Source organism: Notolepis coatsorum (genome assembly GCF_963971535.1).
Source record: "Notolepis coatsorum genome assembly, chromosome: 3".
In the NCBI taxonomy this organism is placed as follows: Eukaryota; Metazoa; Chordata; class Actinopteri; order Aulopiformes; family Paralepididae; genus Notolepis; species Notolepis coatsorum.
The window spans coordinates 67468116-67481410 of record NC_140167.1 but is presented as its reverse complement, the minus strand read 5'-3'; the positions used below and the strand labels follow the sequence as shown (position 1 = coordinate 67481410).

General features: G+C 44.6%; 1 protein-coding gene across 1 annotated transcript in view; it reads left to right on the top strand.

The window, feature by feature from the left end:
- Positions 1–12213, top strand: part of LOC311225843 (uncharacterized protein) — a 407506-nt gene extending 395293 nt beyond the window's left edge. Inside the window, 4 exon segments of the mRNA XM_084311236.1 lie at positions 3140–3270; positions 3272–3337; positions 4197–4321; positions 10308–12213. Coding sequence (XP_084167362.1) covers positions 3140–3270; positions 3272–3337; positions 4197–4321; positions 10308–10908 — 923 coding nt within the window. The 3' untranslated portion in view covers positions 10909–12213.
- Positions 12214–13295: the final 1082 nt, after the last annotated feature.

Genomic DNA, 13295 nt, shown 5'->3' with positions numbered 1-13295 from the left:
CATTCTGTTTCCAGCTTCATTCCTGCCATTAAAACATATGTATTATTCCTATACTGTATGTAAATCTCTCACAGCAGCTTTTTATACATGCATTATTTGCATATGTGTAAGTCTCTGTAGACGGTGTTGTATACATGCATTATCCCTACTGACAGAGAGATGTCTGGGAGAGAGAGTGAGAGAGAGAGAGAGTGAGTGAGTGAGTGAGTGAGAGAGAGAGAGAGAGAGAGAGAGAGAGAGAGAGAGAGAGAGAGAGAGAGAGAGAGAAGAGAGAGAGAGAGAGAGAGAGAGAGAGAGAGAGAGAGAGAGCGAGAGAGAGAGTGAGTGGGTGGAGGGCTGAAGGAGGATGACAGAGTGTAAGAAGAGTGAGAGAGAGAGAGAGAGAGAGAGAGAGAGAGAGAGAGAGAGAGAGAGACGTTGGAGTGAAGGGATTTATTCAACATAATATTGTCATTATATGAGATAGAGAGAAAGAGGGAGCGGGAGAGATAATTAATTTAACCCATTGCCATTGAGGGCGAGAGAGAGATGGGGGGGGGGGGGGGGTACAAGTGGATAAAGATGGAAGAAGAATGTAAATGAGGTAATGAGATGAGATTGTTCAACCTGTCGCCTCTACATGAGAGAGGGGGCATGAGAGGGAGGGGCAAGAATCAAAGCTTCATTTATTCTCGAAAAGGACAATTGAGGTCACCCTCATTTTCAATGTCGTTGAGACTGACATTGAGAGAGAGAGAGAGAGAGAGAGAGAGAAGAGAGAGAGAGAGAGAGAGAGAGAGAGAGATGATTCAAGAGATGATTCAAGAGATGAGGCAGGGCGATGCAGAGCAGGCCCAGCAGGCTCGGGGGCGGTCTGGGAGAGCACAGGTCATAAATACCAGCGATAAATCAGCTGCGCCTGCAGATCCAAACAACCTGGGACCTGGGCTCAGTTCCAGACAGCAGGAAGGACTCCTATGTCCTGAGCAGCCCATATGGGTGTGTTTTTGATCAAAACATTCCAGAGGAAATGGCTCTTGCCACCGGGGGCACAGTTCTCAGAGCTTTGAGTCATATATAACTTGTGAAAACATATTTACAGGGTACCTATCATTTAGAGGAGGTTTGGTGGGGGGGGGGGGGTCGCCTTCACAGATAAAGCTTTGGTGGGAAGGTGTGGACGGCGATGTTTCCCCACAAATCACATATTGGGGCTTTAACAGGCAGGAGAAGAAGTGAGACTAATCGTCTATTGGGATAATATAATCATATATATTATAATATGATTCATATAATTGGTTTTACCGTACGGTAATTATTAGAATAACTGTGCGGTCTGGACCACTAGAAATGATTGAGCGCTACTTCCATTGCGATATGATGAGTCATAAGGACCGGAACTCTTGTACAGTATGTGTTGCAGTTCTAACTGCTGGTATACGTTAACTGTCTCACACACACACACACACACACACACACACACACACACACACACACACACACACACACACTCACACTCACACTCACACTCACACTCACACTCACACTCACACTCACACACACACACACACACTCTCTTTCCCTTTATCTCCTTTCGTCCCCCCTCTCTCCTTCTCTCTCTTCCTCCCTCTCCCTCTCTCTCCATTCTTTCCCTTTCTCTCCTTTTGTCCCCCTCTCTCCTTCCCTCTGCCCCCTTCTTCCCTCCCTCTCTCCCTCTCTCCATCCTCCATCTCTCTCTTTCTCCCTTCCATTCCCCGTTAATGCCCTGACGCGTGTTTTGTGTAGAGTCATACTATCAGATCCCATTACCCTTCCTGTTGTGTATGTCTGCAGGGCTGATCAGGACAGTAAAGTGAAATACTTTGTGTCCAAGTGAAGTCAAGGTTAGCCCAGCTCTCCCGCTCCATCTTGCTTCTAACTGAGCAGAGGAGGATGTATCCTCTCAGAGTTCTAGCTCCCAAGGGCTTCGCCTCGCAGCCAATTAACTCCCGGCTTCGTCCCTTGTGGGAGCCGCTGCAACGTTTGCCTGATTAGGCAAAAAGGAAATGTGTTTTGGTGAGTTGTCCGTGTGTTCCATCGTTTTCCATTGGGAATGTGCCGACTGCCGAGCGTTCCGATCAGGAGCAAGACTCCCATCCCGGAGTATCGATGTGCACCTTGTTGTGTTAAGGTTTATTTTTGAGTGTCTTGCTTTAGAAAAATCTATACAAATTCTAAAGAAGGTTTTTATGTCTTGCCTAAATGCCTTCCGAGAGCCCTTTTCTCTCCAAGAGGTAAGACCACGTCGTCTTCTTCTTCTTCTGTGGTTTAACAGCTGTCTGAACTTTTCTTTTTTTAAATGATTATTATTACCCTCTTTCTTCCTCCTTGCATTCATGTCTGTTTCGTTTTCGTTTTCCATTGGTTGGCTGCTTTATTATGCTTTATTATATCCTCCTCCTCCTGTGCTTGTCTCGTGCACCATCGCTTGTTTCTCAAGACATGTTTAACATTACGTACAACGCTTGCTTGTTTACTCGTTAAGGGGTCTGCTTGTTTACTCGTTAAGGGGTCTGCTTGTTTACTCGTTAAGGGGTCTGCTTGTTTACTCGTTAAGGGGTCTGCTTGTTTACTCGTTAAGGGGTCTGCTTGTTTACTCGTTAAGGGGTCTGCTTGTTTACTCGTTAAGGGGGGGGGGGGGGAGTCCATATGCTCAGTGTGCATCTCTGTGACGTTCCGAATTAGCCGCACTTTGATGATGCAACATCCCAGCGCCAGCGGTGTTGTGTGTGCCAGGTTTACAGAGCATGACGGGATGATGAAAAAGATGCCACGGAATGATGAAACTGTTTGAATTGATTATGTATTTCATTATACATTCCATTCTAATCAGAACTGTTCCATCTGTCCTTGCTCAGTGTATCCGTATCCCTGCTGAATCCCATATGTGCTTGTAAAAACCGGAAATACCCACGTCTGGTTGAGTGAAGCCTTGTGATCCTAGTCCCTACACTAATTATCTCTCTCTCTCTCTCTCTCTCTCTCTCTCTCTCTCTCTCTCTCTCTCTCTCTCTCTCTCTCTCTCTCTCTCTCTCTCTCTCTCTCTCTCTCTCTCTCTCTCTCTCTCTCTCTTCTCTCTTTCTCTCCCTCTCTCTCTCTCTCTCCATTTCTCCTGTACCAGTTGACCAGGGTATGTTTGAGAACTCTAATGCTCAGCAGCAGAGGTTCCAGGCCTCCAGGCCAGGCCAGCCTCTGGCCCGTCGCTCCCAGGGATCGGTTAACCCTGGCCTGGGCATGGGCTCAGTCGACTCCCCCCTCTACTGGAGGCCAACAGAGGCTGAAGAATGCCCTTAACCTGGGCAAGGCTGTTGGGGCAAAGGTTAGTATAACGCTATTGACCATATTCACACGGCGGCCATGTTGCTCTTATGTCAGGCAGGAACAGGGTGGAAAGGAATCCCTGCGTGTGAAGATGGTCAAGAACAACCAGAGCATACATCCTCTTAACCTTGTGAAGCCCACATAAATAAAAACATTAGCAGCTTCAGAGGCCAGAGGGTGGGACCTATAAACACATTTACTATCCAATAGCACTGTGAGGCTGAACATCAGGACCCATTGACTATGTAAATGTGTTTAGCTGAGGGCACATTTAGCATAAAACGCCTGACGATTGCATACCCAAAGTAATTTGCGATTTATTACTTGAACCACTTATAGCACATGCATGAGTCGGGTCCCTTTTGATAGGAAACTTTGAACTTTCTTCCACAACAGGAGAAGAATCACCCGGAGTGCTAATGTAATAGAGTTAGAGGTTTGAACACAATGAAATAAAAATTTAAGTTACTCCATCAAGTAGGATCTTCTTGTCCTTCATCTTCCTCTTCTTCATCATCGTCTTCCTCATCTTCTTATCCTTCATCTTCCTCTTCTTCATCATCTTCTTCCTCATCTTCTTCTCCTTCATCTTCCTCTTCTTCCTCATCTTCTTCTCCTTCATCATCTTCTTCTCCTTCTTCTTCATAATATTCTTCCTCATCTTCTTCTTCTTCATCATCTTCTTCCTCATCTTTTTCTCCTTCTCTTCCTGCTTTTCTTTGTCATCGTCCCCTTCCTCTTCTTCCTCATCTTCCTCCTCCTCTTCCTCTTCTTCCTCCTCTTCCTCCTCCTCCTCCTCTTCTTCCTCCTCTTCCTCTTCCTCCTCTCCCCCTCCTCCTCTTCCTCCTCTCCCCCAGGTGAATGACTTGTTGAGGAGGAAGGAGCCTAGTCACCATGAAGACATTGGGGTCACAGAGGTCAACAAGAGTGTTGGAGCAGTGTGGAGCTGCATGGAGCAGGTCAATCAGACCACCAATAACAGGTACACACACACACACACACACACACACACACACACACACACACACATGCTGGATAATACACACATAACCATGTACTGTATTTCGCTGCTGTCGGGCCAAAACCTCATAACTCCCATTTTTTCAATTTTTTTTTTTATTATATAAATCAACTCCGTAGATCATCCTCCATATGTGTGTGTGGGTTTTACAAAGTTTAAACAATGGGAAAGCATTAAACCGATCATTTGTCTAAACCTCCTAACTCTATTCACCCTCAAATCTGTGTTAGTTTTTTTCATCTGCTGAAAAGTTGGGTTTTTGGAGTTATGAGGTTTTTGTCCCGACAGCAGCGATTTGTGGAACATACACTAAACCAGCTGATTCTAAATACTTCAGCCAGGTACTCTAGTTGGTGAAATCAGCTGGTTTAGTCTGTGGGTGGAGCAAATACATGGCTAGAACTTCTACCTTCTGAAGCCGGGTTCTCCACCTCTCCATGTATTTGTGGGACCCAAGCCCGGCCCGGCAAGGCAAGGCAAATTTCAACAGTTCGATGTCTAGCTAAGAGTGAGGACAAGGACACTACAGTTCAGCAATATTAAACATCTACAGTAGCTGAGTGAGGAGATACTACAGTTCAGCAATATTAAACATCTAGCTGAGTGAGGACAAGGACACTACAGTTCAGCAGTATTAAACATCTAGCTGAGAGTGAGGACAAGGACACTACAGTTCAGCAGTATTAAACATCTAGCTGAGTGAGAAGACACTACAGTTCAGCAATATTAAACATCTAGCTGAGAGTGAGGAGACACTACAGTTCAGCAATATTAAACATCTATCTGAGAGTGAGGAGACACTACAGTTCAGCAATATTAAACATCTAGCTGAGTGAGAAGACACTACAGTTCACATCTCCCTGGCTGTTGCCATTTCAGGCAGAAGCCACAAAGCTTTTTTATTTTAACAGCCACTGTATTCTAATGTTGTTCTATAATCTACAAGCTGAGGGAATTTTCCACCTTGTAGAATCTTCACAAAGTCCAATGGGTCTCATTCACCAACATTGCCAAAAGATTTCTCAAAGACAAACTAGCCGACAATTACACCCGGATTCACCAACGCATGGAGAACCTGTCTTAAGTGGCCAAAACGATCCCAGCTGGGATGCCCACAATGAGGAATGTCACTCATTGACAAACATGAACGCGCGTTCCCGTTTAGTTCATTTGCATACAGACACACCTCCGGCAGCTCCTTATAAAGCCAGCCAACAGAGCCGTGTGCAAATGAAATCGCAAAAAGTATGACATCAAGAGTTAGACACATATCTGTCCAGCTCATTATAATGCAACTGACTATGATGGGCCATGTGGATATACTGTAGGTAGCGGAAGCGCTTTGCGACCGATCAAATTGAGATTAGATTAATGTATTGTCATCACACACAGCTCGTGGCCACCTGCCGCAGCGCGCGCACACACAAACACACACGCGCGCGCACAGTACTGTATAGTCTACGTGCGTGATGAATGAACCCAGTAGGCTTATATTATTCTAATGACTAGTTTTATTAGGAGATCATATACTGCGCTGCCCTATAGTAGTACAGTCCAGTCCGCTCATGATATACGCCCGACTCTGGCGGCCTTAATATGTGTACTGTACTTACTGTACATATAGGGCAGAGCATATAGTATCTACTAAATCCTAATGAAACAAGTAATTAGAATAATATAAGCCTACTCATTCATTAGACACGTAGGCTATACAGTGTGCATGTGTGTGTGGCGCAACAAGATTTATGGAATATTAACTCTTTCAGCGCCAAACTCGACATTTCTCAGGTTTCAAATCCAACCGTTGAGCGCCATACCCGAGATTCCTCGGGTTTAGATCCTTTGATATTTTTCCTTTGATCCCATTCTAAATACTCGCATGAACCTGTCTGTGTCTCCATGGCACCGCTGCCTATGATAAAATTGCAATGACGATCGAATCCCACCAGGTGGCAGTATCACCTAACCGTTTGAACTGGGGCTCTAGTCTCTGGGTATCTCTCTCTCTGATGGGGAGGGTTCCTGCAGCCAGATGCACAATCTGGCATCAGCACACAGCAATCTGTCGGAGATCTGATCGCCTGAAAGCTATTGTTTCCCGTATTATAGCCGTGCCCAATGCACAAGAATAATTACGATCGCAATGGGACTACTGGGATTATTAATTGGAGTACCTTCTGACTAAGGTAAGGTATTTTCTAGGTCTATTTTACCGAACCTAAAACATGCTTTTGTATCGATCACAGCGTCGTCTTTTACCGAACCTAAAACATGCTTTTGGTAACGATGCAGCTTCGTAAAACGCCCCCCCCCCCCCCTTGATGATTTTGTGAAAAAACATTTATATAAGGTATATATATATTTCCTTTGATTTGGAAATAATATAGGTTTCATAATCACCACAGAAAGTATCTGTGGATTTACAAAATGCTGTGAGCATATAGGCCAGGGCTCGAGACTAACGATGTCCCGTCGTCCCGGGGACGATCAAATATTGATTTGGGACGAACAGAAATCTTTTTTGGGACGCAAACGGACGGAGAGGATTTAATTTTTTTCACAGGAAATGTCAATTAGCCGACTGTCAGTGCGCGCATATATATATATGAATTATTCTACGTTAATAAAACATACCTGGTGATCAACTACAGTTTGCTGTAAACATTATGATATGTGTGTAGTGTTCTGATAACGACGGCTGCAGCGGGAGCTGGCTCATGCTGGATTTGCGAATAGCATGCAGCTGCAGAGCCAGGGGCGCTTTCAGGTCCGGTCACAGGCCCGCTCAACAGCGCCCCCCACCCAACGGCTGAATTGCCAATGGCTGAATTGGAGTATTGCACAGTGCAATACTCCAATTCAGCCATTGGCAATTCAGCCGTTGGGTGGGGGGCGCTGTTGAGCGGGCCTGTGACCGGACCTGAAAGCGCCCCTGGCTCTGCGGCTCTGCAGTTGCATACTATTGGGATTCGTTGGGAGCAGCACAGAGTCTCGACTCGGGACTTATTTTATTTTATTTTAGCAGCAGTTATCAATATCGACCAGGAGGACAGCGCGATCTAAGGGACATGTTTCATTACTAGTCAAGTGTCATTACTTTAGTTATCAAAGGTGGAATCTCTGGACGCAATGACATTATATAGTTTAAAGCTAAACTACGTTTTTCTTTCTTGTTAGAAGAGTGATAACTTATTCAGTTAGATTTGATTTGATCTTTATTTATCTCTAACATGTTCAACCATAAACACACACATTTGTAATAACAAAAAAAACTAAAATGAAATAAAATACAAATACATTTAAATATATTTTCCTATGGAAGGAATAATCAACATGACCAAATATCCCTATACTAGCACCTTATTAAACACTTTTTTATATATATATATATATATATATATATATATATATATATATATATATATATATATATATATATATATATATATATATATATATATATATATATATATATATATATATATATATATATATATATATATTTATTTATTTTTAATCATAATTATTCTTGTGAAATCTTTCCACCTGGGAGCCTTTTGACTAAATCAATTTATTCTCCCCTTCTATGAATGGTGTTTCTTATGGCAATAACAACTATAGATGACAAAACCAAAGTAAAGAAACGACATTTGATTTTTGGGACGGTTACATTCACTTTGGGATGGTTAAAATTGTATTTCGGGACGGTTCTGGGACGGTGGTGAAAAAAGTTAGTCTGGAGCCCTGATATAGGCGCTAAGGCGTCGATTTATGTTTCTGCCTGAGTGCCTGTGGGTGCTCAGTTGAATGCCTTATAGCACTTATCAGCACTATAGGAAATGAACAGCGACCGGCACATGCATGCACACACACTCGTAGAATCGTAGCTGCTAGAACACCCATTATGAACGCAGCTCTGCCTGCCAGCTGCTAGCCCGAGGCACAGACAGAGCACATAAGAAGTAGCCTCAGTTCAGAAAGAAAACATTCACTCACAAAACAAATCGTAGCTAATGTTACAGAAGACATTTCCTGTTTAGCTGACAGAGTTGGCTACAGGCTGCATTGTGGAGTCGCTGGACATAACAATGTCAAAGTATTTGATAAGTAATTTAAACCTGCATATCACCAGTCACAGGAGAACGATCCGATTGCGATTGATCACACACACACACACACACACACACACACACACACACACACACACACACACACACACACACACATGCGCGCACACACACACACACACACACACACACTGTCCTATCTCAATCACACACACACTCTGTCCTATCTCAATCACACACACACACATTCTGTCCTATCTCAATCACACACACACACTCTGCCCTGTCTCAATCACACAAACAAACACACATACACACACTCTGTCCTATCTCAATCACACTCACACACTCTGTCCTATCTCAATCACACACACACACACACACACACACACACTCCGTCCTATCTCAATCGCCAGTGAAGAGAGACATTTTTCATCATCTGGACTTCGTTTTCTCTTTATTTACTGGAGTTTGCTTGGACTTTATTTGCTTTAACTTTATCACAGACTTGATCTGTGTTTGCGTTAGTTTGAGGGGTACTATACACATACGGTGTTACTTTAGGTTGAGGAGTATTATGCTCATGGATAAGGTGTTACTGTAGGTTGAGGGGTACTATGCACATGGTTAAAGTGTTACTGTAGGTTGAGGGGTACTATGCACATGGTTAAAGTGTTACTGTAGGTTGAGGGGTACTATGCACATGGTTAGGGTAAGTGTTACTGTACCTGGACCTTGCACCATCCCATGTGTGACCCCGTGTAACAGATTATGAATTATGTAAAAGTGGCATGATGCAAAGATAAATTATTCATTTATTCATCCATTGTATGCATGAGCATGGGAAATGTAATCTGTGTCAATGGTAAACGACTGTATAGCAGGCAATGCATAAAACACAAGATGTCCTTCACAGGCTTACAGTATAAAGCACAATTGGAACACCTATTTGTGCGTGCGTGAGTGCATGTGTGCGTGTGCGCGCACGCATGTGTGTGTGTGTGTAAATGAAAATGAAAGAGACTATGTAGAGGCGATGAGAGCTTATGTCCTATCGCTAGACTGATAAAACAGATTAAAGAAAAATACGTTAACATTTGCATGAAAACACTATTGAATCTGAAGTCTCCAATGTCATCTGCTGTCCCTACGGGGCATGGAAACGCCATCTCACATTACACATACTTTATACTACTCTTTTGGTACACATTTACACATTTGATACAACTATACCTCCATACAAGCAAACTTTTACCCTGGGACGACCCACAGTAAAATGCTGGAGCTTATTGTGCTTCCATACCTATCACTACCCGCCCACCCACCTGTTCTCTCTCTCACACTCGGCGCCAGAGAATTGGGATTGGGGGAGCTACGGGGGGCTGGATTGTTTATAGCAAGTGCTAATGAATTTTAATGCAACAAACAATAACAAACAAAATAACGGCAATCAATCATTCCGGGCTAATATAGGCTACATAATTGAAAATGCATGTTACTAAATGTTTAGCGTTATACACCTCCCTCCCTCCCACCCTCTCTCTTTCTGTATTTCTCAGTTTCTTGTTCACAGTTTCATATCTCTTTCATTCTACCTGCTCTCCTCCTCTCTCCCCAACCCCCACTCTTATTCTCTCTCTCTCTCTATTTCTTCCCATACGGAAAATAAATGAATACAATCTAAGTCCACATACACGATTCCTACAAGGAATTGGGCAACCAGTAATCGTACATATAATTGCAAAAATATGTAAGGTATGATATCTGAAGGCAAAAAGGTTTCTTATAACCTTTTTCCATATGGGTCTCTCTTTCTCTCCCCATCTCTCCCCATCTCTCCCCATCTCTCTCTCCCTCTCTCTCTCTCTCTCTCTCTCTAGTCACCTCTCTCTGGACTCCTTCCCTCGGTTGGACCCCCCTCCCCCCACGGGTAGGAAGCGTCTCCCCCGCGCCCTGAAGACCACCCAGGACATGATGATCTCTTCGGACCCTGTGGTCACCTCCCCCGAAACCCCCGAGCCCTCCTTCATCTCCTCCCCCCTCCAGAACGCCCCCCTTGTTGCCAGGGAGGGCGCGGAGGAGCGCCCGTCGGGGGAGCGGGAGGGGAATGAGGACGCCGGGATAAACGGAGACACCGAGGGGGGTCTCGCCTCCCCCGCAGAACTGAGGAAGAAACCGGAGGTGGAGACACAGACCAACAGGAAGTCGGACGGAGAGATTGGAGGAGGAGTAGAGGGAGAGCAGCCGGACCCCCAGACCCAGCTTCAGCTCTCCATCCCAGACCTCATCCATAAAGACCACCTGGTGGAGCCCAGGCAGAAGACCCCTGACACCAGGCTGGCCTCCACCCCCTCCAAAGCTCCCTATCGCATCAGCCTGGGCGAGGAGGGGCTGGTGGAGAACGGCGCCCCCTGCTGGAAGGGCTTGGGAGTGGACGTGGAGGAGCCGGAGCATCACCCGGACCTGCTGTCGTTTGAGTAGAACCTGCGACAAAATAGTTGTTCAATACGTTTAAAATGTTTTTTTACTTGAGAAGGTCTTTGTTTTATAATATTGTATAAGTGATGTGTCCATCTTTGAGGCAGTTTCACATGCCTGGAAAGTGAATTGAAACACACCTCAATACAATTCAACTGATTCGTAAGAGGTTTTTTGCCCTGGTCTGTGGTAGAAACAGATGCTGGTTTTGGCCTGTATACCAGTTTTCTCTCTACCCCATAGACTGCACAAGACCTGCCCCCATCAGGGTCCAGGAAGTGTTTTTACCAGATTTCCTGGCCGATTTAATGTTTAAAACCTCTTGAAACCATCCATTTGACATGTTTATGCTAAAAGATGAATGACCCCAACACGTTTTAGAAGCACGTGGGGGAGCAGTGCCTCTGTGCTGAAACGCACAGTGATGTACACAGCATGTCAACAGTGATCAGTCACGTCCGGGTTCTACTTGACTTTGTGCTTCTGGCCACACATGAGATTGTACTGGAGCGAAAGACAAAAAAAACTGTTGTCTTTTGGGCCTCGAAATTACATTTTCCAGGTGCTAAATGTCGCCGTTTAACAGCGAAAATGTAAAGATTACAGTCACTGACTGCTCTGACTTTCTCGGACAGAAACTGAAATAATCCTTCCGTTCCCCTTCGATAATGGCAAAGTTATCAAACTTCCAAGTTTGCAGCCCATAAACACATATTTATTTTTTCCATTCCAGATTCACGCTGGGTTGAGAGTACACAGTGAAGTAGAGCCTAGGAGTGTGATCACATCATTGTATGTGGGGATGTTGGGCATCGCGGGGTAACCCGGGTAACCGTGCGTTCAGACAGACTGCGAAGAGAAATGTGGCCCCCGCTCGACTCACATGGCAAGCAGAACTGCCACACAGACACAGGAAGTAGTCTGATCTAAACAGTAACATGTAACTAACCCATACACGATGTAAACACCAGTTCACACCAGTCTATTCCACGAAGAGAATGTCCACAATGTCCGAAACGGGTGAGTCGAGCGAAGGTGTCTTCGACCTCGGTTAGCGCCGCCTACAGCAAACCTCAGGCCATACCGTCTTCCTGTGACCATGCTCGCACTCGCTCAACGTCTCCTCCCGGTCTTGTCTGAGCACACGGTAATGGGGTCAGCAGGGGTCCCAGCTCCCATGTCTTAGCCTCAAGCCTCTCAGAACAGGAGTGATGGGTTCCAGAACGCCCAGTTCTGCGGTAGCGACGTGCGCACCTCCTCTACGACCACTGCAACACTTGAGGAGAAGCTTGATAGATATATATAAGAGACCCAGGAGGGTCCGGAGGAGGAGGAGGAGGAGGAGGAGGAGGAGGAGGAGGAGGAGGAGGAGGAGGAGGAGGAGGAGGATGATGAGGGAGGAGTGGAAGAACAAATGAATGAACGAGGACGTGAGATGAATGGAATGTAGAGCGAGGATGGAATTCTGATGTGGAACGGAGTCGAGGAAAGTTGTTTTTGAAGTAGGAGGGAAATGAGAAGGCGACAGAAGGAGACGAAGGAAGCGTATTTTATTGGAGCATATCATACAGTGACAGACCAAAGCATTTGTGATCAAAAGTTTTTTTTAGGGCGATCAGGGGCCTCCTGGGTCTGCCAAACATTGTTTTATGATATTGTTTATACTTTAAGGCTGAAGAATGTGTATTTGAAGCAATTTATATGGAAAAACACTAATCATGCAGAGAGAATGTCTTATTGTGTCTTACAGTCTTATATATGTATGTGTGTATAGCTTTGACGAGAGGAAACCCTTCCCTGCAGGAGTATACTTACTGGAAAAACAAATGCCAAAGTCAATATCCACTTCATACAGTCTTTTATTAATTCAATAATACTAGTGCTGGTTTTTGCTCTTGAAGTGGAGTCTTTTTAAAGCTTATGATCTCAGTTTATTGTGGGAAAACACAGTGCAGGATGACAGAGGTGTGGACTCGAGTCACGTGACTTTATTTGATGACTTCAGATTTGATGACTTCAGACTCGACTCGACAAAATCATCAATACTTTAACGCCGGTGACTTTTTGACTTCACTCTGACTTGAGCCTTATGACTTGAAAGACTTGACACTCTCCCTGTGCCCAAAATGTGACATTTGTTTACGGTAAATTTCTTTATTGATGCCATAAAAAGTGTAAAGCAAATCACGCTTCCCTGGATTCCAGTTCCACTTTAGACCAATCCATCAGCAACCAATCACGTTGTGTGAACAGAGAAGGGAGTCGTGTGTCAGCGCAGAATCATCTAAATGTAATATACTACTAACTATTAATCTGTTGCTATACACTTTTGAAATGACATTGCATTTGTAAACAACACATTAGAACTTGTTTAGGACTTGAAAACCCAA